General features: G+C 35.6%; 1 protein-coding gene across 1 annotated transcript; it reads left to right on the forward strand.

Annotated features, from left to right (window-relative positions):
- The first annotated feature begins 3,706 nt into the window (after positions 1 to 3,706).
- Positions 3,707 to 25,284, forward strand: LOC106055499 (pancreatic triacylglycerol lipase-like). The gene is made up of 13 exons (XM_056028485.1): positions 3,707 to 4,101; positions 6,895 to 7,009; positions 9,534 to 9,642; positions 12,177 to 12,342; positions 14,038 to 14,184; positions 15,857 to 15,965; positions 18,360 to 18,482; positions 18,572 to 18,688; positions 19,714 to 19,829; positions 20,112 to 20,241; positions 20,417 to 20,537; positions 21,993 to 22,184; positions 25,127 to 25,284. Exons 2-13 carry the CDS (start codon positions 6,925 to 6,927, stop codon positions 25,194 to 25,196), a joined length of 1,485 nt encoding a protein of 494 aa, XP_055884460.1. The 5' UTR covers positions 3,707 to 4,101; positions 6,895 to 6,924; the 3' UTR covers positions 25,197 to 25,284.
- Positions 25,285 to 25,946: the final 662 nt, after the last annotated feature.

Here is a 25,946-nt window from a genome sequence, read left to right on the forward strand (position 1 = left end):
ATTAAAATTTTTCCCGGTAAGGTTGGAATGATTTCCATCAACAAAAGTAATTTGAATTTCTATGTACATCTACGTTATATCATGGGCATCCCCCCCTTCCAATCCCCAACCACAACCAAATAAAAAACAACATTGGACACCGTGGCTAATAAATGGTAGTGTGAAGAGAAACGTGAACATATTATTGAAACAATCTTGCCAGATAGTCTATCACAGATCAGGGTTTCATATTCATTTTTTTTTTTTGGCTATTAAAATTTATTTTAGATTACCTTATTCTACAGAGCGAGCCTTTCCAGTTTCCCTAGTGCATGTGTGTAGGCCTATATGTATAGAAAAAGGGATGTTGAGAAAGGAATAACTATTATTTGGAGGGTATATAGAGATAACGTTTCATTTCTATTCGCATACCCAATTCAAATAGCATTGAATGTCAGATTGATACTAAATTCATTTGGGGCGAGGGTATCGGGTGAAGCATCTTTTACCGTAACAAGGTTACAAAGACAGTTTGTGTGGAAACACAAACTCAAAATCGGCACTCGAAGTGGTCCACCCAGGCAGGTTTCAATATTTTCAGAAAGAATATCAAAATGAAATTCTATCAAAGGCAAATGAGAAAGAATGTAGATAGATCTTGTGTGGTGTCAAAGCGGTCCAGCAGACCAAGGGATAGTTGAAAGTGAATGTCAAGTTAGATGTGAACCTGGCCTAACTGATTTCATATTATGATTATCTTATTGATCTAATTGTTTTGTGTAGGGTCAATCTCTTATTCAAAGCCTCATTTACAAAAAAAAAATTCGTAAAAAATCCTTAGTTTAGCATCTTATGTATGAGCTGCGCCCTGCGATAATATGAAAAAGCACTTATTAATTGTTGTTTTAAATTATGTTCCACTTACATTTTTATTTAATTTTTTTTTGTCTTTGAAAAAAATTGTAACCTTTTTTTTTTGTAAATGTATTAGTTAGTATAACAGACCTTACATAATTTAGCAATACATTTGTAAAAAAAAATTTTTTGAGAAAAAAGTCTAAAACCGTTTGCATAAATGTGTTAAAAATATGGTACATAGTAATCTCCCTAACTAGATAGTCTCCTGTGTTTGTAACTATTAATAATTGTAAAAATGGTGTATTTTTATTAAAAAAAACAAAAAACTGCTGGCATAGTTGATTAAAAAAATGTTTCACTTTCAGAAAAGAAAAAATTAGCCATAACATCAGAACTCTGAAAGGTCAAAAATATCATGATGTCGGATTTTCAATATCTTTTCTAGTTTACGAGATCTCAACGGGACGGACGGACGGACAGACATTCCACACAAAACTAATAGCGTCTTTTCTCATTTCGGGGGCCACTAATAAATATATTTTGTATTTGAATATGTAAATTTTCGGAAACTAAAAGGAACTTATAAATTAAATGATTAATGCATTTGTTTGAATCGTACGGATAGCGTTCAACAAAAGTGTAAATTTATTTTGATAAGATAATACAAGTATCACCCACATAATCCAGCAAGCTGTTTTGATAAACATTGTTTCCTAAATACAACTGAAAGTGCAAGACGATCTAAAAAATTTAAAGTCAGGGGATCTCCAATTAAACTTAGGTTACGATGTAATCCACATGTAACAACTGTGGATTCATGGTGTATATTATTTACATTGTGTTTTATACTTATGTGTTTGATTATTTTTGTAAGGATTTCGGTTTGTTAAATTAAAATATTTACTCTTAAATAAGGATTTTCATTGAGTGAACACTATAGGCCTACATTCAAACAACAAACATTTCCCTTTTAAGATTAAATATTTTAAAATGTAAGATATATAGGTACCCATTAGAGTTGGGTGGACTAAGTGGCGCCCTAAAAATCACGAAATTCAAAATCCCAGTCTTCACAGAGATTCGAACCCAGGACCCCAGATACGGAAGCCAAGCGCCTAACTACTCAGCCTCAGCGGCTCCCTAGGTAGGAGAGTTCAATTATATGATGTCAGTCAGGGGTTAAACTTTTATAGATATAGATATAACTTAGAACTACAATAAGACTTAATAGATATAGATATAACTTAGAACTACAATTAGACTATATAGATATAACTTAGAACTACTATTAAACTTTATAGATATAGTGTTGAGTGAAGATTAGGGAGGTGTTGTTATGTATGTGAAACAGGTTGTGAGTCTGCTTACTTGAAATGATATTGCTTGTCATGGGTGTAGCCGGGATTTTTTTTCGTGTGTGTGTGTACGCAATTAATCTCTATTACATTCCGACCCTTCATTCTTTCGGAAGACGTTTATTGTACCCTAGAAAAGAGATAGACTGTAGTCACCCCCACCTTGCTAGCCAGGGGATCTGGGGGAGCGGTGGGAGCTCCCCCAGCGGAGTTCGGGGCGTTAGGGTTAGCCAAGCATTATTTCCGGTATTTAAAACAAAAAAATGCATATTCTGAGGTATTTACAGTGCATTATTCTACTATAAAAAATTTAGTTCTAAAACCAAGTCTGCTATTCACTGCACTTAAATAATGGAGCCCAGCAACTAATAGAAATTTGTAACTCCTGTTGGCTACGCTCATGGAATTTGGTGACTAGTTCGCTTAAAATTTTTATAGAAAAAGGAAGTTTTATCGTCAAAACCATCTGCTGCAGGGGGGGGGGTTAAACTAAAAAAAAATCTCATAACCTCAATATGGGGGGTTTTAAACTCAAAACCATCTGGAGAAAGTATTAAACTTAAAGCCCTCTTGAGGGGGGTTCAAACTCAAAACCTACTTGGCTAAGCTCATAGAATTTTATGACTGTTATATGCTTTAGTCTTATATTGAAAACTCTAGAGGGGGGTTTTAAACTCAAAACCAATCTTGGATATGCTCATAGAATCTGGTGACTGTTGTATGCTTTAGTGACTTAGTCTTATATTGAAAAGGTGTTTTTGTCGTTAAAAAAATTTTTGAGAGGTTTTTAAACTCATCCCCCCCATTTGGCTACGCTCATGGAGTTTGTTGACTGTCGTTTGGATTATTTTTTGTTTTATAGAAGAGAAGGTTTTAAACTCAAAAACCTTCTTGGCTGTGCTGGGGCAAGTGATGGCTGAACATTAAAATCTCACCTGAAAGTAAACAAAACTAAAGCATAAAATCAGTCACAAAACCCCCACCTGGCTACGCCCATGTTGCTTGTAGTCGCGAGTTCTAAATATAAACACTTCAACAGCGGATAGAATATATAATAGAATATATTAATCCTGCCTTTTAGAACTCAATACTTAATTACAGAAAGAAAGGTACAGTCTACGTTGTCAGCTAAAGAAAACAATTCCTTTCCTGTTATTACAAGGGGTCTCTCTCGTCCGTTTGTCTGTCTCTAATCTACTTCCGTTCTAAGTTTTTAATGTACATCGTGATATAGATATAACTTAGAAGTAAAATTCAAATTTTAAACTCAGTTTCAACAACATATTATGTTTGTTAATGTTTATAAGTAAGCCCTTTTTTTTTCTGTAGTTCTATAGTTATATGCATAGACATTAAGAAAAGCACTTTTACATAATTTGATGCATGACGTATTGAGATATAGGAGAATCAAGTGATAACCATCATGTTGTACTGCAGCAGATGTCAGCAGCCGTTACCCGTCCACCATCACAGATATTGACTTGTAAGATCATATTTAAAGAGTATGAAATAAAAACAGAGTGAAAGTGAGAGTGATGTGTTAAATAAGAGTGACAGAGAGAGGGAGACAATGAAAATAGTTACAAGAGTAAGTGAACTAGTGAGACAGTAAAAGAAGAGAAAGAATCTGAGGGTGAAAAAAGAAAAGAACTAATGAGCTAAACATAAGAACGCGAAGGACAAGGTAGAAGAAGAAGTGGGAAACGTGGGATGAAAGAGAAAGATAGAAATACAGAGAAGAGAACGAAGATAACAATGAGGGAAAAGTAAACAGACTCACAACTTTGCTGAACTAGTGCTGGGTGAAGTATTTGAAAAACAAAAGACTTGTAGATATTGACTTAGACATCGAGCAACTTTAGACCTTCAAGGGACATAATCAATTCAGTTTGATTTCCGTACACTTTTGGTAAGTAAAAAAACCCCCCAACTCTTTCGTTTTGTAAAAACTAGCTTTTGTGACTGTGCTTTAGTTTGAGTTGATTTAGTTTGTACGTTCTAGGTTATTTAACTCTGTAGGTTCTAGGTTGTTTGACTCTGTTAGATCTAGGTATGTATGAATACTTAAAGATTATTTCCCTTGTTGGTGTCAAACAAAATAATTAATTACCAATAATTAATTGACTAATTGGTTAATTTATTGCATTGATTCATACATTGTCTACGGCCATGAATTATTGTTCAAAGTTTCAACGTCATCTGAGAATGGGTGTGGGAGCTATAATGTGTACACACTTTTTACCAGAGAGAGAGAGACAGAGTGAGTTGGCATACATTTTGTAAAAACAAACTAAATAAATCTCTCTATATATAGATTTCATCGCTGAATGCTGTGGGTATGATTAGGAGTAGTCCTAATTGTTTGTTTGGTTACTCTCTAGGCTTTTAAAGGATGTACAGTTGGAGTTCTATTGATATTGATCCTCTGATGAGACGAGTGATCGAACTAGTCATGTCAAACCTGTTAGTTCGTTCGTGTGATGGTGTCAGGTGGTGCAGTCCTATCTCTCTAAAAAAAATCCTCCAGGATTATAGTTTATTATTATTATTGTTGTGGTGGGTTTAGCACAGAACAAACTAAATGACATGACGAAGGTAACTCGTATACATTAAAGACCTGCCAAAGGCAAACATAAAACATAATTAATAGGCCTAAATACTAGATCTAACGAAAAACAAAAAGAAAATCTTATGGTGTGAACCAGACACAAACAGGGAGTGGAGACGACGTAGGTCCAGTAACATACGGACACTACAGTGACAAATGATGCCGGTAGAATGGACAGTGTTCACGTTGTCTGCTTTTTATGCGCGGACACAAGGTGCCATCTAGGGGGAAGGGTCACGTGGATATCGGGGTGGCCGGTGTTTCCTGAAAAGGTATCCACTCCACTACATTGTTATTACATGTTTCGATATTTGTTATCTGCTTGGTTTAACCAAATATATTGTCTTCTTGAAGTGTCCTTAGAGAAAGTTTCTAAGGTAGCTCTTATTCATGGTAAGCCAGGTACACGGAATAAACATTCAGAAGCTGTGTATCAAGGATTGGCCTCTTTAGTCACATGAGAAATTCTACAGGGAAAAGATTGTCTCTCGAGACGTAAAATGCCACAGATAATAAATGAAAACTTATAATGAAATCAATCTATTGACAAAGTATTAAACAAACAAAGCATTAAGGTTTATTAAGAGAATTTGTTTACAAATCAAACAATAATATAAAACAAAAATACAATTTAACCTTGGTTAGGGAAATATTACAATATGCATCCTCTGTTTGAGACCCCTCAACAGAAGCAAAATAAAACAGTCAGATTTATAACAATCAAATAATAAATAATATCTTGAGACTAGAGTAAAACAAGTAGTGTAATCTCTACATTGAAAGACACCCTAGGACAGAAAACTAAAAAGCAAGTAACAATAGTAGATAAAACAGTGAACCATAACTTACATAACCTAAAAAAAAAATAATCAGAAAGCTAAAAAGATAAATGCTCATTTCTTAATCCGTATGCTTGGACGAATCTGTAAAAGTGCTCTTTCTTCCATTGTGCCTTTAGAGCATGGAATGGGTTGCCTGAATCAGCCAGGAAAACAAACGACTTAGTTTAAGTCTCAAATAACATGCACGACTAGATTGATACATGACAACGTGTTGGAAGCAACCATCTTCTCTTTTGAAGTAACACCTGTAGTTTATATATATATATATATATATATATATATATATATATATATATATATATATATGCGTGTGTATATATATATATGTTAGGTGTATGTGCAGTATTTTTGTGACATATTGTGTATGCACGATTGATCCAATTTAGAAGTGGTGTAGTTTGTTATTACATGAGATCCAGTTTGTAACAGACATTTATTGTAACTGCAACTGATTCATTTTATTTTTGGTAAAGTCGTGTCAGAGTAGAACGTAATCTATATGTGATGTTTTTGGGTAAGATCTATTCAATTTGTAGGTAAAGATATTCGCGAGCATTAGTTGCCCTGCCTCATCGTGGCGCTCGCGTGGAAACGACCATTAGAGGAAGTGGTTAGGCTAAATGAGTAGCAACACAAGACTCCTGTGGGGATGCCCACGGGTAGACGCGAGTCCACTCATTGCACGGGCGGGGTTGCAAAAAAGTCCCCACAAACACGTCCCAGATCCATGCGCTGTTCATTAAAGGGACCGTTACATAAATAGCGGGTCCCGCACAGTTAGCTTGGTACAACGAAGGAAAATGGCGGAGGCTCCCGGTGCCCTCGGCCTTCGGCCATATGCAGCCAAGCATGCGTCGGGGGCCAAAGGCAATGGAAATAGCAATGCTTTACATAGGCATTGACTCGGGTCTGTCTCAGAGAGAACTGTGTTCACACAGGTTTTTTTTTTTTTTAATGTTTGGCGTCCAAACAGGTTTTTTTTCAAACTTAGGGCTCGAAGAGCCTTCGGCTCAGCCCTTGGACATCAACAAGGTAAAGATATTTGTGAATATGACTGATTTGCAGCGTCCGCATTAAAGTTGTTGCTTTTGTTTCACATTTAAAAATTATTGTTATTAAAATCGACTACATCAGATTTCATTATTTACATTTCTTTTTTTTTTCCAAATCTATTTATGAAGTTTGGAATTTTTACAAAAATAAAATAAAAGATATGTTTTGAATTTCCATTCAACCCGATCAACTTAAATAGGACATTTATGAACTAAGAGCAGACTTAAAGATGTGGTTCCAGAAAATATCTACAGTAACGTGTCTGCTATTGTCCTGTTCTATCCAAGTCAAGCCAGTAACTGCAACAGACAAACGTATGTACAGTGGTCACATAATATGTACATTAGTGTTTCTCAAACTTTACCAGTGACACCTCATAAATGAAAAAAAAAATTTCGCCTCCCCCCTTGTGAGTTTGGTGTAGCACCGTAGGCTCCCAAAGTCCCATATTTAGGTCCATAAAGGTTTTAAGATTTATTTTTTTAAAGAAAAAATTGTACATACATAACTAAAAAAATGTAAACAATTTTCCGTGAATCGACAAATTAGCGAACAACCAAAATAGCGCCCATGCAAAACAGAGCTAAAATGCATGTATTTTTAGCGGCCCCCGAAAGGGGAAAAGACGCTATTAGTTTTGTCTGTCTGTCCGTCTGTCCGTCCGTCCCGTTTAGATCTCGTAAACTAGAAAAGATATTGAAAATCCGACATCACAATATTTTCGACCATTCAAAGTTCTGATGCAACGGCTACTTTTTTTTTTCTGAAAGCGAAAAATCTAATTTTTAAAATCAGTTATGCAAGCAGTTTTTTAAAGAGAAAAAGCTAATTAGTATGCATTATAAGTTAGACCTAATTTAAAATGAATAGTAATCTTGTAAACTTCATTTTCCTTATTTTTTTTATTGCTGTGATTCATTAAGTAGGTAGATAATTAATCGTTCTCTCAGTAGGAGCATCCTCATACAAAGGTCCTTATCCCCCTTCTTGTATATCCTTTGCTTGGAACCCTTCTTGGAATCTGTAAGATCCGACCCCCCTATTATTGGGATAAATATACCGGGTCGTTCCTTCTCAACCATCAAAGTCAAAGCCCATGAGGATGTTACATCCTTTTTTCCATCTTCAGAGATATCGAGAATATACTAAAGCAATTTATTTTTTTGCGGAGAAGCTAGTGTTTCAAAACTAAATAAAAATAAATCCTCAGAATGGGACTAGGGAAATGGAAATTCAAAGAGAATTGTTTGGGCTAGCTGGCTTAAAGCTCAACATAATAATAAGGTGTTTCATCCTAATCACCTAAAATTGACATTTAGGAAAATAATGGATTTTAGGGTAGAGAATTATCTAGTTTGATTTTCGTATACTTGTACAATACTCAGGTAGTAGTCCAGGAATGGGGTGTTGGGTGTCAGGGATATTTGATATTGTGTTGATTGTTCTGAGGTAGAGGATACTTGTATCATTTTTCTGTCTCTATGGGTTTCAATGGTTAGGTAGTATGTCTTTGATATTAAATAATATTTCTATTACTATTATTATATTTTTAGGTTAATCAATTTTCAGTTGTTTATGATTTAATACTTGTGAATTATGAGAACTTATAAATAAAAACCTATATAAAAAAAAAAGCCCACTAAAGAGGCAAGATGGCCCATAAAAGAGGCACATAAAGCCCAAAAAAGAGGCAAAGAAAAGAGGCCTAAGGCCCAAGGATTCCTATGATGATAAAGCTAATGAATAGCGCAAATTCTGAGGTTTCCTTTAAAAAAAAACAATTAGATCAATTATTAGACATCAGTTAGGCCAGGGGAGGCGCGGTGGCTAAGCGGTAAAGCGCTTGGCTTCCTAACCGGGAGTCCCAAGTTCGAATCCTGGTGAAGACTGGGATTTTCAACTTTGGAATCTTTGGGCGTCTCTGAGTCCACTCAGCTCTAGTGGGTACCTGACATTAGTTGGGGGAAAGTAAAGGCGGTTGGTCGTTGTGCTGGATACATGACACCCTCGTTAACCGTAGGCCAAAAAAACAGATGAACTTTACATCATCTGCCCTACTGACCACAAGATTTGAAAGGGGAACTAGTTAGGCCAGGTTCACATCTAACTTTACATTCACTTTCACCTATCCTTTGATCTGCTGGACCGTTGGGGCACTACACAAGATCTGTTAACCTTCTTTCTCCATTCTTATCTCTCATTTGTCTTTGATATAATTTCATTCGGATGTTCTTCCTGAAAATATTGAAGCCTGCCTGGGTGGACAACTTCGGGGGCCGATTTTGAGTTTGTGTTTCCACACAAACTGTCTTTTGTAACCTTGTTAAATCTTTATTTTTATTCATCTTTTAGTAACTACTTCAGATGCTCTAAAATATAAATATAATAACATGATTTTAAGAAAAAAAAGTGTACGAAATATCGCACCGAAAATTTCTGCAAGATGATACATGATGATTGATTGATTCATAAAAAGTTTTTTAAAAAGTTAATAAGTTTGTAATACTGGATTTCGAATTCATTCTTCGAGTCCTGCTTCAAATTATTCAATAGTTTATTAGAAGTTCTTTTGTCACGTGACCAACCTAATTGATGAAAGCACAGAAAAAAAAGGGTTAAGTTGCTGCCCATCTTTCGGAACACGTTTTCTACCAGGAGTTCTCCTCTATGCAAGTCTAGGCAAGATAGTGCTTGAGCTGGCCTTTGATTAAAGCGTTTCTGTGTGTGTATGGGGGGGGGGGGATAATGTTTTTAGCGTACGTTCATCACCCTTCACATTAGATACGTTACTTGATACATAGCTTACTACATATGATACATCCTAAATATTTGATACAGGTGCTGCTGTTTGTTTTGATACACTTGGCTGCTTTGCTACTGAAGGTCCATTTGGTATAAGTTTAGAAAGACCTTTGGTATTGCCTCCCGAAAGACCAGAACAAATAGGGTAAATTATTCTTTTACATTTAATTAATTTGAATAAAGTCTTATTTTTTCCAACGCAAATTTAAGAGTTTCCATCCAGTCTAATCACCTTCACCTACCTTCACCAATCCTTTAGTTTGTTGGACTGTCGGGGTACAACACACGAACAGTTGACCGCCCTCCATTCCTCTCTGTCTCGGTCATAATCTCCCTCAGTGGCAGGCCCGTCCATTCCTTTATGTTGTCTTTTTATTGCTTTCTCTACATTTTCCTGGTACTGTTCCCTCTCTGGAGCGACTGGTAAAGTTCAAAGACTCTCGAGAAACCGCCCGCAGGCAAGATTACCCTGGCCGAGACTCGCGTTGACCCGTGCCTTAACGTAACCTTCCTTGCTTTGGCCAAGGCTAGATATCATCTACTTCTCAAAACACCTGTGCGGGAAGAAAAGGAGAAGCCAGTGAACGAGCCTCTGGAGTTCGATTGTCTCTCAATTCACAGCTCTACGTAATGTCTCTTCCAAATCGACATTCATCGGGGATCAAACTGGACCTTTTTCCTTAATGGCGTCGGATTGTCTGCTCTGTCACGTGGTCGGCTTATTGCCCCACGCCCTCCCCTCTCCGCCAATTTTCACTTGACTTTCCTCAACGTGGTCTGTCCACTTCATGCCGTCTCGAGACCTGGTGGAGACAGGACCATTCTCCTGTCTCTGATCTCTATATCCTTAGGTACTCTATATCCTTAGGTACTTTATATCCTTAGGTACTCTATATCCTTAGGTACTCTATATCCTTAGGTACTCTTTCCTTCTGTTCAGAAGCCTTCGCCAACGCTTCAGACATTTGTGCCTAGAAATCAACTCTGACATATAGACTGCTGTCACGACCCGTCACTGGCTTTGTTATCAGTAGCCGCAGCCGATCCCTGCCCCTGTTGGACTGCTGTAAAACGACGTGTTTGTTATCAATGTGTGGAATGCTGGGTTCGGGTGTCTTGGAGCTACACTTAGCACGTAACAAACATAAATAGTACACACTGACACTGAGTAGGTTTTTAGCAGACAAATAACGTTTGTTTAATGACAATATTGTTACGATCTCTCCTCTACTGCCCAGGCTCTCTTCAAACTGCACCACACGACACAACAAACTCAAAGAACCTCACAACTCAGAGCTCCAAAGTATCATCCAGTTTAATTTCAAATACATTACAAATACTGTACAGTTGGCAACAACATCACACTAACTGTCCAAAACCAAGCCTTGCTCCGCCTGACTTCACACACCGTCTGTCTCTAACTTCGCCTCGTCTGGTCACATTGCGAGGTAACGTGAAGTCCAGTCTTTCTGACACACTCGCTCTTATATAGAGTCTCTACTGGCCTTCTAGAATGGGATGGAATGTTCTTGGCCACCCAGAAAGATCACAATCGTCATGACTTGCGTGCGTAATATTTACACACAGGTCGTTGCCGAACTGGCGTGTAATGTCACTGGTCACAGTTGACCGCTCGTCCTGCGCTGGACTGTGGCGATTTGAGTAGGCTAAAAACACTGCACTACCCCCATCTGTGTCACCACCAGATTTACAGCAGTATATACTGCTACTTCAAGCATTCAGCTACAAGTCACTGGTTAGATAAAAATTGGAACGACATCTTTCACAGTAATTATATAAATACTAATCCAAGTTAAGAACAGTTACATCTGCATCTCAGCGGGCACAAAATATCCTAAGTCCTCTAGAATACAATTTAACTACTAGAATACGTCCTCATCACAGCGGGTAACAAAATATGTGTACAGCTCCGAGTACAACAAACTACCACTAAAATATCTGTACTAACGACTGCTACACACTTAAGGTGAATTTAGTCATTCTTACTTCCGCTTTCCATTCAGAGGTTTCTCGTGCTTTTCACCTTCTTGGCCCAAAGTGAACAAAAAAAAAAAAGGCAATGTCAACCGAGACTGTGATAACTGCGCATAGCTGGACCCATTCCGGCAGCCCACCAGCAGACAGCTACAGCGCCAGCCATACCAGTCTTCCACGGCAGCACCTGACTCTGAAGATAAGCACAGGGTCTAATGACACTCAGACCATTTAGCCATAGCATCTTATAATGATAATTGTCCATATCAGTTCATATTAATTTAACTTCACATTGTAAAGTAGGCCTACAACCCTATTTGAATTTCACTTTTACACAATTAACATTTGTACATATCTGTATTCATAGCATTAGTTGCCTGCATTTTAGCTTTGTGCCTATTAGTGTTGCAATTGAGCAAGTTTTGGCTAAACATAAAACGGACACAAAACACCTAACACACTAACGCTTGTCACAGGAAGGTCTTTGCAAGCACTAAGGACCTTGTAATATGGCCATAGAATTTCATTGCCTGCCCGTATAGTAATCAGAATTAGACAAATACCTGAGAATGTGAAATATGATGTAAGAATGGTACGACCTGAAAAAAATTTTCTATAGATATTTAAGGGAGAATATATTTTTGTTAAATATCTATTAACTTCTGACTTGTATTATATCCACAGAACCATATTCCAGCTTTACACAAGAGACAGATTCAATCATTCTATCAATCTTCCAGCAACACATCTAGATAACCTGACCGCAGCATGGGCTCAATTTCAAAACAAACCAACAAAAATTTTGTCTCATGGTTTCATCGATAACCCAAACGTAACCCCTTATCAAAGGGTGAGTTTAATGAATACATTAGTTGAATCAAATGTCTAGCATTAAACAAAAACATATCAAATGTAAAATACTATACACATATACGAGCAATTTTTGCATAAAAATTATATATTTTTTAATGGGCTCTAACTGTTTTTTTTTAATTAATTTAAATATATTTTATATACAAACCTACACATATCTATTAATCTCAATTACATTTCTTCTACAAAGTTTGAAAAAATAATTATTATCTAATAAAGGTTTGCCCAGTACTACATGGTTTAATTCTATTTTTTAGCCTATTTCGTGAGCACGACTGATCCACAGAATGCCAATGTGTCTGTGTTCTATGGTTCTCACACCTTCCATACCGTAGGCCTTATAACTCCAATTGACTGACAGAGAGTTTATTTATGTACAGAAACATCATACCGACGTACCGAAGCAAAAAAAAAAACTTTAAAAGAATAAGTATTAAATGTCAATCAACCTTGTCCTGTTGATCTATTCAGTTAGTCTTGATAGGAAGTCAACAATTACATGTAGTTCTCTATTCAAATGAAATTATTGTAATAACAGAGCCCAACGACAAATTCTATTATTTCCACATGTCGCGTTCTTTAAATTGCCAGTAGTCTATGGTCACATTGAATTTGTGCTCCACTGACATTCTTGTTCGTCTAACGGAACTTGCACTAACTCTCAACTCCTTCGAGTTTAATGGGCAATTTTTTGACCAAATCAGTGGAGCAGTACATCTTATGCTTGCCTATTCATGGACTTCTTAGAACTCAACATTTGTTTATCCTACATGGGTCCCATGACCAAAAATTTTATAGGAGATACATTGATGTGCTCTGACTGAGGATGAACTAATCAAATGTATTGAGTTCACCAATAACTTCAATCCCGCCATTCGTTTTACTTATACTATTCCAGCACTAATGTGAACTTCTTAGACATCCAAATAAATATAACCCCAAATTTTCTGTCATTACAAAGATACTGACAGTGATAGTGATCTTCTATACTCGTCATCGCATCCACCATCCTGTAAAGATTCTATCCCCTACTCCCAACTTCTGCGTATCCGACGCCTTTGCCAAGACGACAATGACTTCCATGAAAAAAGCCACTGAAGTGATAGAGTTTTTTCTTGCGTCGTGGTTACCCTCAAGCTATTCTAGACAAATCCTTATCGCGAGTGGAGAATCTCAAAAGAGAACAATCTTTCAAGAAAAAAACGAAATCTGGCAATGATGAGAGACCCAAAGTGATATGAACCTACCACCCTCACAATGTGAAAGCAAAAAACATCTTCCTGAAAAACCTGAACATTCTCCTAGCCGATGAACAAACTCGCGACGTCTCTTCATCCCCACCTCTTGTGGTCTTCAGGCGAGACCAAAACTTATAAGACATGTTCCTGCAAAAGACAACATGATATGACTTTGTCCCACTTGCCTGTTTACAAAATAAAAGGAGTATTAGCGTCTGGTAATTTCAGTATAGGATCACGTGTCAAAGCACATTTGAAATTTTCTTTATGGACTGATTCCAATTAAAACAGCCATATTTAATTAATGTAATCAAATGATATGCATATTTTATTATTGTTATAATCGAAAATAAAATTGTCTTTGTTAGATATAAGGTTTCTAAGGATGAATGTAGATCACACATTATGTTATGTAAGTGTTATCTTCATTACAGAATCTGAAGGACGAATTACTGGCACATGGTGACTATAATGTCATTATTGTGGACTGGTCAGATGGAAACTCTCCTCCCTACACCCAGGCAACAGCCAACACGAGAGTCGTGGGCGCACAGATAGGCTTGTTAGTAGATGAACTCATAGTAAGTACACTTGTATATAGCAAAGTTAGTAGATGAACTCATAGTAAGTACACTTGTATATAGCAAAGTTGGTAGATGAACTCATAGTAAGTACACTTGTATATAGCAAAGTTGGTAGATGAACTCATAGTAAGTACACGTGTATATAGCAAAGTTGGTAGATGAACTCATAGTAAGTACACTTGTATATAGCAAAGTTGGTAGATGAACTCATAGTAAGTACACGTGTATATAGCAAAGTTGGTAGATGAACTCATAGTAAGTACACGTGTATATAGCAAAGTTGGTAGATGAACTCATAGTAAGTACACGTGTATATAGCAAAGTTGGTAGATGAACTAATAGTAAGTACATTTGTATATATCAAAATTAGTAGATGAACTAATAGTAAGCACACTTGTATATAGCAAGGCCGAAACAATAGTAGAACAAATTGGGGGAATCTTCATTTATTAATAACTCAAGAAATAGGTAAAATAGAAGCTTGGATGCTTTAAAGCAGAAACAGACCAAAAAAGTCACCATGTTGCCCTTATTTCGGCATTCGCCCATTATCCTTTTTTTACAAAGCTTATATCAATTCACTCTGTCTGTCTGTCTGGTAAAATTTTTGAACACGTTATTTCTCCCTCCCTCACTTATTTTAGAATTAAATTAAAACTTGAAACAATATTTTTTATACCTAGCAAAAGACGAATCAATAAAAAACAACAACAGTTAGTTTAGTAATTAATTTGTTTGGTATCGAAAAAGGGAAATAAATGCTACTTATTGAGGCGTGAGAGATGTGGATGTATACGTGGAGCTATTTCCCTTTATACGTATTGTACACGTTTTTTCTCCCACTTCACCATCTCGAATCAAGTTGAAATTTTGCTTTATTAATCAAGGTCGACGACAATACAGTAATCAATAGAAAAAAAACGTTAATAAATTAGTGTTGAGTAATTGATTTTTATTTTATTTTAAAAAGAGAGCTTATTCTTGCAGTATTAAGACATAAATATGATTTTTTGCTATTATTTCCCTTGGATAAGCTTTGTTCTTAAGAAAGATTTTTTAAATTTCGCATGTGCAGTAATTACATCAAAAGTTTTAAACTTTTTTATTTGTTTTAATTTTTTAGATATTTTTTTATTTGATCACATGTTTATATATATACACGCACAACACATGCTTTCTGATTGAGACCAATATGCCATTAAAAGTATAATATCACAACCTTCTGTGATATCAACATTGAAATATAAGCGTCACCAATATCTTCGTTTTCCTTGCCAAGAACATTACTAAGAAGTGTCAAAGTTTACTCGTATGACAAGAAAAATAAATCTAAATCTATATTTAAACAACTTAAAGTTGTTTGCTTGTAATGGATCTCATTCACCAATCTTAAACAAACAACATTTAGTCACGTGATCTTATTGAGAAAACAACGAAACAAACGATCACGTGACAACCATCATGAATTAAACATGAGATCGTAAATTATATAGAAGAGATAGAGCACCACGTGGCTAAATGTTGTTTGTTTACGATTGGTAAATGAGGTCCATTGGTAAGGTTAGTTATAGGTTCACACTTTCTTAGATCTACTTTAGTAACTCATGTTTTGGTTTTAATCTATAAAATTTCGAATATCCAATTTTTCGTTTGTTCCATTTGGCTCTAGAAAAATAAAGCTATGTCTGCTTCAGACTTTCATCTCATTGGTCACAGTCTTGGAGCTCAAATTTCTGGTTATGCAGGAGAACAAATACCTGGTTTAGCACGCATATCTGGTAAGTATCTAGCACTGTTTTCTTGTCATCTCAGATAGAACAAATTGAACATTAAATTTTATTATTTTTTTTTTTACACTTACACATGATTTAGCTGTTTATTGAAAAGTCGATGTTTACGTATACATATAATTAATATATTTTTTATATGTATTTTTGTTGTATAGGTTAGAGCTATTTTTATATATTTTATTTTTATAGGTTAGTGTCAGATTTTATAATTGTACTTCCGCATATTTTTATATAGGTTAGTGCGGGATAGTATAGAAAGTGATGTACATGCTGTCTTAAAACAGTTGAGTGTACAGTTGACCAGTGGTCAGTACAGTATTTCTGTCTGTGTGACCGCTGAAGATCTTTGTGGTCTGTCGTGTGATTATTTTATTATTCTGTACCTGGGGCGGCCTGCTATTATTACTGCTGAAGTACATGCTGCTGTATCTAATATTGCTGCTTTAAGCTGCTGCTGTAGATCTAGACTAGTGTTATTTTGTTTCTGTAGTGTTGCCTTGGTCGGCTTAGTGAACTTAGTCTGGGCAATAGTAAGGTACTAACTTGTTTTAGTGTTAGTGTTATGAGTGTAATAGTAGAATAATGTAGATCTAGACTAGTTTATTGTAGTGTGTTTGTGTAGATCTAGGTCTAGTGTAGTAGTTGTAGTGATTTTGTTAGATAGTTGGTTTTAGTTGGTTTGGTTAGTTATTGGTGTTTGTAGTGGAGTAGATTTAGAGGGTTTTAGTTAGTTGTAGTGGTTAGTGTATATATTATATTGTATTATTGATTTATTTTTGTATATGTAAATAAAGTTTCATTTTGTCTTATTTAATTTCAAGTAAAGTTTCGTTGGTGCTTTCATTTAGTTGACTAAACTAGACTGAAGTGTCACAGATGAAACCCACCCAGTAGCGCTAACATCTACTGTTAAAATTTAATGTTGAGCAGATAAGAAAAGGTCTATTCAGGGCCTCCTGACCTGCTCACATATAGCTCTAGACTTTCAATCATTTTATTATTTTATAGCCCAATACACAATCAAACTAATATGATACTTCGTATGACAAGAAAAATAAATCTAAATCTATATTTAAACAACTTAAAGTTGTTTGCTTGTAATTAGTAAGGTTAATTATAGATTCACACTTTCTTCACCATCGCTATTGACACACACTCACACCTTCGCTATTGATACACACTCACACCTTCGCTATTGATACATACTCACACCTTCGCTATTGACACGCACTTAGGACCGCTATTCGCGAAAAAAAAATGCAAGTTTTCTGTCGAACGGGAATGTGGCATTCAATTGGGGCTTTCGGAAAATGCATTTATATCCTCTAGGCCTGAACTTGATGGTATGAAGAAATGTATGAATACCGTACTTTACTGGCAATAAGATAAAGGTTGCGTGCATTAAAGCATACTGTCACAGTATTTATTCCCATTTTTTAATGTTTCAGAAAAATCACTTATCAATTATCGATTAATTAAAATATTTTTTTTACGTTATGTGTCCATAGAAGTGCTTTTTGTCTCGAGGTCTGTACTGTGGAAGTAGGTGTGTCCCTTTCAAACTAAAACTGTTTTAACTGTAGCGGCTAAAAAAGAAAGTGTGTGCAAGAGGCGCAACAATATACAACGAACAAAAAAAGTTTTTTATTGTGTTTAAGAAGCGCTAAATTAACTCTATTAGACTTCCGTGACGAAACAAAGGTAAAGCTGCCTAGTCCTGTGATATGCACTCTAGCCTGTCGTCTTGATCAGGGCCGGTCCTAACGATTGCGGGGCCCTATGCGAAACTGATTACGCGGGGCCTAATCTAGGTGGGAATAAGAATTATAAGGGAAAATTAAGATTTTTAAATTTTATTCATTCTTTACTAAGAACGAAATTGCGATCAAATTTATTTTACGAACCTTGCAAACTATGAAATATTTGTATAAAAGTAAATAAAGTAGGCCTATAGTAGACCCCTACTTCCGATTAAGGTGAAAATTCGCCTGATAATTACATTTTATTACATGAAAGCGGACAATGCCTTTTTTCTTTTATCGCCATTGGATTGACATTTTCCACAATGAATGACACCCACAAATGACAACTTTGTCTATTTTTCATGAGATTTTTATGAGTTTTCAGGATATTTTAATAAATTCAGGAGATTTCCAGGAATTTTACGTATATATTTTGCAATGTAATAATTACACCTAGATCTAGCGCGGGGTCTATGATAGACAGATAACGAGAGAGAGTTGATATGATATTAGCTTTGTAATAAAAAAAAACTAAATCCTAGCGAAGTAGATATCAGCTAGATCTAGTTGGACTAGAATTAAGATTGTAACCCAATACTTTTATTCTCATATTTCTGTATTGTTGTATTTTTATTTCAAGGCATCGATCCTGCTGGCCCCTACTTTGAGAATACAGATCCTGTAGTAAGACTTGACCCAACCGATGCTGTCTTTGTAGATGTCATACATTCTGATGCGCCACCATTAGGACTTCTACAACTAGGTCAGAGGTCATAATGTATAAGGTATATTTATTCAACAGACGGGGATAAAATGTCACCATATAAAATAAATCTTTCTCTGTAATTTTAGGTTTAGGAATTAAGCAAGCTGTAGGTCATCTTGACTTTTATCCAAATCTTGGTCGAGACCAGCCCGGCTGTACAAGAAATCCATTCACACAAATAGCTCAATGGGGATTGGTGGAAGGTCAGTGCAACGAATTAATTAAAACATCCGTTAACTCTTAGGAAACAAAACGATTCTTGTTTTTGTAAGTTAGGAAAGATTTTCATGTCTCGTAGATAACAAATAGATAGTTGTTTATTTCTTTGCCTGTATCTGGTGTGCAAGATAAAGGAAACGTTGATGTTCTATGTATTTTAATTGGTTAACAATATATATATGTTTTCACTTCTAAACACCATTCAATGAATTTTTAAAAAATCTCTTTCATTTGTAGCGCAAACAAAAATGTATTATTTAGTTGACTATAATGCTCTTTAATTATCTCTGGCATCCTTCAGTAGCGAAACGACTACTGGTCATCTCATTGAAATGAAATGAATGCCTGGGCATTAGCTGTGGTTAGAACCATGTCTCCCACACTGCAGTTCCCCTCTTTTTTATTATGGCGTCCTTGAAATTGATTAGTTTGTTTATTAAAAGACTTTTATACAAATAAAATAGGAACATAAAACTAAAATGCTATTTACCTTATTTAGGCCAATATTAAAATATGTATCCTCTATTTGGAAGCCCACCAACTCACAAAAACTAAAGAATATTAAATAGGCGCAAAATAGAGCCGTGAGATCTATAACAAACGAATATTCAAATTTGATTAGAAGAAAACCTTTAGTAAAATCACAAAATTTAGAGACGCTTAAGGACAGAAGACTTAAAAGTAAAGTAGTAAAATACATAAAACACTGAACCATAATTTACAATTTAAAAAATCTAATAAAATATTCAGAAAGACTCAAAGATAAAAACACATTTCTTATTCCATATGTTAGGATACATCTGTGTTTCATTCTTCACTAGTGCTATTATAGCTTGGAATGGGTTGCCTAAATCAGCCAGGAAAACCATCGGCTAAGCAGAGTTTAAGTCACTAATTAACATGCATGACTAGATGGACACATGGATTCGCCTAGGACGTACTTATCTTCTCATTTGAAGTAACGTCTGTCATTTCTAATCTAGAACTATCTTATTTTTTCTGATTCTAGGTTCTATAGAGACATTGATTTGTAACCACATGAGAGCTTTTCATTACTATGTGGAAAGTATTAACACCAAATGTCCATTTGTTGGTTACCCATGTAACAAAGAACAAGACTTTACTGTAAGCTTTTTAGAATTTATTTTTTTCAAATAAGCGAAATCTAATACTATTAGCTTTAAAGATGGATGCACGCTATTTGTTTCAATTAAATCTTTATTTATATTTTTTATCGTTTTAAACTTTAAGAGGCAATGAATTCTGTTTAAAAAAAAAACACCTTAAAATCTAACTAGAACTCTCCTAAGCTCTTGAATATATGGTGTGGACCGTAGGGTCAGTGTTTGGTTAACTTGGTTTGACCTCTTGGTCTCATGAACATTTTACGTTGTCTAAATATTTCAGAGTGGTGTGTGCAAGGTGTGTCCACCTGAAGGATGTCCCTACATGGGCTTTCATGCTGACAAAACTAAACTGAATCCAGGGCAACGGCAAAACATATACTTGACAACGAATGACCAGAAACCATTCTGTAGTACGGCTCAATCAATAATACTATTTGTATTGTACACATTCTTTTGTGAATATAACATTTAAAGTCTTTCATGAACATTTTGTACACCTCATATATTGTGATGTATGTTTTTAATACAATCCAATGTTCTAGAAACCTAATCACTAACCTTATTGTCCTGTGCCTCTTGTACCAGTGTATCATCTGGAGCTGACAGTAAAAATGAGTTCTGAAAATGGCCAGACGGAAAAAGGATATATCACTGTAGATATAGTGGGGGATCAAGGCAGAACAAATGAAGTTCGTCTAAACTCTAGGTAAATACAGACTGATCGGTATTAGTTGACTATAATCTTTCCAGGACTAGTCTAAACGACAAAGGTATTAGTTGACTATAATCTTTTAGTACTAGTCTAAACGACAAAGGTATTAGTTGACTATAATCTTTCCAGGACTAGTCTAAACGACAAAGGTATTAGTTGACTATAATCTTTCCAGGACTAGTCTAAACGACAAAGGTATTAGTTGACTATAATCTTTCCAGGACTAGTCTAAACGACAAAGGTATTGTGATAAAGCTTTGTTTCCTGTGAACTATCTATCGCACGTGATGAGGGTGAAAGCTGACCAACCACGTGCCTTATCCTACAGGTCGTTTATCACTTGGTGGCACGTTGTGACGGTGGCCCTCCCACATTATGTGACGTAGGCCCTCCCACTATAATGTGACGGTTCTATGTAGGATTACCAAGGACTTTTTCTTAACACCAAATAAAGGTCATTTTTTATTCAAAGTAAGGTTAACTTTTTTCTCTTCGTTTCTAAGTCCAAAGACATCAACACAACTAAATCATCTGAAGATTACCAAGATTCTCCTTATTTCAATCAACCCTCTCCCCCCCCCCCCTTTTTCCAATTAGATGTTCAGTTTCAGTTTGTTCAGACAATAAAAGTATCGATACCTTGAACTTTGAAACGTTGGAGAAAGGGGAGCGATGTTTCTCACCTCGTAAACAATGGACTTCGTCAACTTCCGTTTGCATGAAACCTCAGGTCAACACCTAGTAGGGCGCTAGACAGAATGGCGGGTCTGGAAGAAATAAAACTTTAACGGGTGGGCAATGATCCTTGCAGGCCCCTATAAATTATAGCAAATAAGTTGTATGTGATTATTTGATGTAAAAATTTCACACAGCATACTGATCACTCCCAGGATTCTTTCTACTAACGTCTGTACTTTCACTTTACTCTTGGTTCACGGTGTAAAGTGGGGGGTCGGTAGGGAACACGTGCCGCCCTCTTCATTTTTATTAACAAAATGATCCTAGATTTCCTTACCAGTTTTAAATTTGTTTAAAACGATAAATGAATAGCATGTATAGACTTGAATATTTATGAATTGCAATCATTGCTCAATTTCTCTGCAAATGTACATCTGCTTTACCCTTCCTTAGGATTAGAGTTGGAGGATGTAGGAGTGTCCTTACCATTTGCCTCTCCCCACTCAATTCATCAAAACTAGACTTTCCCAACGCTCTTTCGGTTCCTTCCTATTGAAGTATCGAAGTGGAAACACTCCCTCTATCCATTTTATATTTAATAAGGATTCATTTATCGTTACTTTGGCGTGTGGCATTATCATATATTAAAAAGAAACAGAGGGACCCACAGGGGCCGTCAACGAGTTTATGTGAAAACACAAATTATTTTTATTATATTGTATTTTTTTAATGATAACATTGGCCTAATATTTCCTTTTGTAAACTCCACAGGCCGATAAATTTTGAAGTCGGGAAAAATTATCTTTTCTCTGTGCCTACTGCATCAGATCTAGGCAAAGTTCACACTTTGAAGATATCATTCTACCACGTTTCATCCCTTCTAGATATATTCCAATTTGGCTTGAGACACCGACAAATATATATTGATGAAATCGAAATCTTCTATCAAGAAAAAAACAAAAAGTATTTTTGAATTTTTATTCCATCATATACGATGTGTCGCTATGTTAAACATTTCCTTTCAAATATTATACAGCATGCCTGCTCTAAATGAGAATCAGTTGTATGACCTAAATATACTATAACCTGTCTAGCCTGAATATAACATAACCTGTCTAGCCTAAATATAACACAGTTTTTCTAGCCTGAATTTAGCATAACCTGTCTAGCCTGAATAACATAACCTGTCTGACCAAAACATAACATAACCTGTCTGACCTAAATATAACATTACTTATCTACCTAAATATAACAAAGCTTATCTAGTCTAAATACAACACAGTTTATCTAGCCTAAATTTAACATATCTTATCTAACCTAAATGTAACTGATCATCTAGCCTAAATATAACATTATCTAACCTAATGTAACAAAGCTTAACTATAGAGCTAAATATTAAATAGTGTAATAATAATAAATATTTTATACGAGAACAAGCGACTTAGATATAGCTAAGGCTTTCTACATCTAACGAGCTCTTGTCGAGTTCATAGTGTTTGGTCTAAACGTTTCACGAGTGTGTAACAGAACACAAAGTCTTTTGACAGTTTCAATGAAATAGAACCTTTATAAAAATATTTATGGGCACATACATATAGGGATGCGGTGGCTGAGTGATTTAACGTTTGGCTTCCGAACCTGGTGTCCTGGGTTCGAATCTCCTTGAAGAATGGGATTTTGAATTTCAGGATTTTTAGGACGCCCCTGAGTCCACCCAACTCTAATGGGTACCTGACTTTAGATGGGGAAATTAAAGGCGATTGGTCGTTGTGCTGGTTACAGGACACCCTACTGGTTAACCGTTGGCCAAAAAAACAAATGACCTTAACGTTATCTGCTCTATAGATCGCAAGGTCTGAAAGTGTTTGCTACATAGTTTTCCTTTCGTTTTCTAAGTTTCACTCGTTCCTTCAGAAACTAACATTATTATGTCCTAATCCTAAATTCTTACACAGCATCAGCTATTCATAATGAAATTATGTTCTTAGTGAAGTCCTGACAACCTCTTTTTATGTAGTTACAAAGTTAATATCTACTCACTCTGTCTGTCTGATAAAAAGTCTGTAGAAGTTATTTCTCCCACACCCAATCTTGTATCAAGTTGAAATTTTGCAAAATTATTTCTTTTACCTGACAAAACAAGAATCCATTAAAAATAACCAATTAGTTGGCTGAATTATTGGTAATTAATTATTTGGTTTGGTATAGAACAGAAGAAAGAAATTGTACTTGATTGATGTTGTGTTGTGAGTTGAAATAGTCACCTTTATACTTTGTAGAGAGAAATAGATCACGGCGTTTAAGTTTGAAACTAAGAATAGATAACTATAAAACCTTCTAGTGTCATGAGCACTTCGCTGGCACACACAGATTTAGATTAAGGCTTTGCGAATCGCCGCCGAAAAAAAAAATATTCGAAAAATAAAATTTTTAAAACAGCTCATTTAAAAGTGATACATTTTGTTCAATAGGCATGTTTGTAACTTATAATTCAAAGCTCCAACAAAACATGTCGGAAGTGGAAGGACAAATTAAGTGGACCAATTAGATTCTACTCTAATTTTTTTTTTGCATTTTTAGGATTCAAGCATAAATTGTGAGCTATAATTCCAAATTTATTTTACTAGAAAAATAGCAGATTGAGTAAAGGTAGGGAAAAGGCGACTAGGAAAAGAATATTTGGGTTCAAAGTCTTTCTTTAAAAAATTATGATAAATTCATGTGAAATTACATACACACTGTCGCCATATTTGACTTCTGTTTTAAAACATCATGTTTTCGTCTTGAAAGGGGAGGTGGCGGTAGAGTGAAAACAATTAATCCTCGATCCTTTTTATAATTTCTGCTTATGATTGCATTTGGCATTAAAGAGGTGGGGCGACTCGATATAAGAATTTAATTTATAGCATATCTAAATTATATTAGAGACAGATTTTTTTTAAATTTTGTAACTTCTTAACTATAAAACAAAAAGAAAAAGTATTGGTTTGTCCGATGGGGGAAGGTGATTGCACGTATCGCCCCACCCGCCTGGTACAACCCTTTTTCATTTTATATTTACTAAAGATAAAATTTGAGATTAGATTGTGGTGCGACATAATATACAAATGGGTTCACATATCAATACGAAGCTTATATAGATATTCAACTAATTTTGTTCATAAACTATGATTTTTCCATAAAAATAGGACTGCCCCCCCCCACTCAGAGGGCTAGAGCGGGGAGGGCAGTAGATGCTATCGCCCCCCCCCCCCATTACCCCACTGAATCGGCCAAGATACTAGAAGGGGAGCGATATAATATATAAATTATATTTAATTCAACTAATTTTATCCACAAACTATGATTTCCCCATAAAAGTAGAACCCTAACCCTAACCCCCTACTCAAAGGGTTTAGGTGGGAAGGGCAGTAGAGGTATTCTCCCCCCCCCCTTAATCGGCCAACAGGGGAACGACATAATATAGAGATCGGTTAAAACACCAATTACAAGTTTTAATCATATAGATAATTAATTGATTCTGTTAGCAAGTTGTGATTTCTACAAATAAATTGGACCGCCCCCCTACTCAAAAGTTTAATGGGGGGTGCGGGATTGATGTCATCGCCCCCTCCTGACCACACAAAGGGGGGTGAAATAATCCAAAAATAGGTTGAAATATAAATAATTAGCATATATTATTAACATAAGTAATAAATATAAATTCGTATACAAATTGTGTGAATTCTATACTAAAATTCGTGCCCCCCCCCCTTCGGGAGGAAGGTCGGTCGAGTGAACGGGGTGGCGATCGCCCCTACCGCCCCCCCCCCTGGATCCGCCAGTGATTCTTCCCACCGGTTGCGACGTTCAGGCTTTCTATGACGATTGGTCTCGTTCAAATACATTATTATACTTTATTTCAGAATTCGTTTTTCACTGGCTGACTTCAGTATTGAAACTGACCAATCAGTGATAGTCTTTAATCAGAATTGAATTGTCAACAAGTTTCCAAGTGTTCACCCTGAAAGCTTCAAATAAAAGACGTTTACATATAGATTTAATTAAACTGTATATTAAAGAACTCTCATTGTTTTTTTTTCCTTCGTTTGGTATTATCAAACATTAATAATGGACCTCATTCACCAATCGTAAACAAACAACATTTAGCCACGTGATAATATTGATAAAACAACGAGAAAAAACGTATCACGTGACAGCCTGTGTATTACGTAATTTGTATAGAAGAGATAGAGAGTCACGTGCCTAAATGGTGTTTGTTTTCGATTGGTGAATGAGATCCATAGAGAGGATTTTGTGTCATAAGTTTCATTAGAGTTCTCTGCTCTTCGATTATTAAGATCCGGTTTACTTTCGGTTTTTTCCATTGTGGCATTTATTTTCGTACCAATGTTTAATTCATAAAATTCTAGAATTATGTGTTGTATGATTCACCTTCTAAGTAAAACCATTCATACAGCGAGTGTCGTCTGCAAAACATTTATTTAAACAGCTTTCTAAAAAATAGACATTTCAAGAAGTTTTTTTTCATCAATGTGATTCTAGAGGATATTCATCTTTTTACACTACCTCTATTCAATGCGTATCTTCATTGAAGGTGTGTGGGTGGGTAGACGCTATTCTCAAAAACATTTCTAACGATTTTCATGGAAATTTAACAGTTGATGTATATCGCTTTTTCCAACCTTTTCTCAAGCTCAGATTTCTCTTTTGTCTCAATACGTT

This window comes from Biomphalaria glabrata, chromosome 5 (assembly GCF_947242115.1).
Source record: "Biomphalaria glabrata chromosome 5, xgBioGlab47.1, whole genome shotgun sequence".
Classification (NCBI taxonomy): Eukaryota; Metazoa; Mollusca; class Gastropoda; family Planorbidae; genus Biomphalaria; species Biomphalaria glabrata.

Bases quoted from the DNA above. Each gene is read 5' to 3' on its own strand.
- LOC106055499 (XM_056028485.1), top strand. From the start codon at position 6,925: ATGTGGTTCCAGAAAATATCTACAGTAACGTGTCTGCTATTGTCCTGT. The intron at 9,643-12,176 runs GTAAATTATTCT...TTATATCCACAG, and splicing joins GAAAGACCAGAACAAATAGG to AACCATATTCCAGCTTTACA. The intron at 18,689-19,713 runs GTCAGTGCAACG...TTCTGATTCTAG, and splicing joins TCAATGGGGATTGGTGGAAG to GTTCTATAGAGACATTGATT.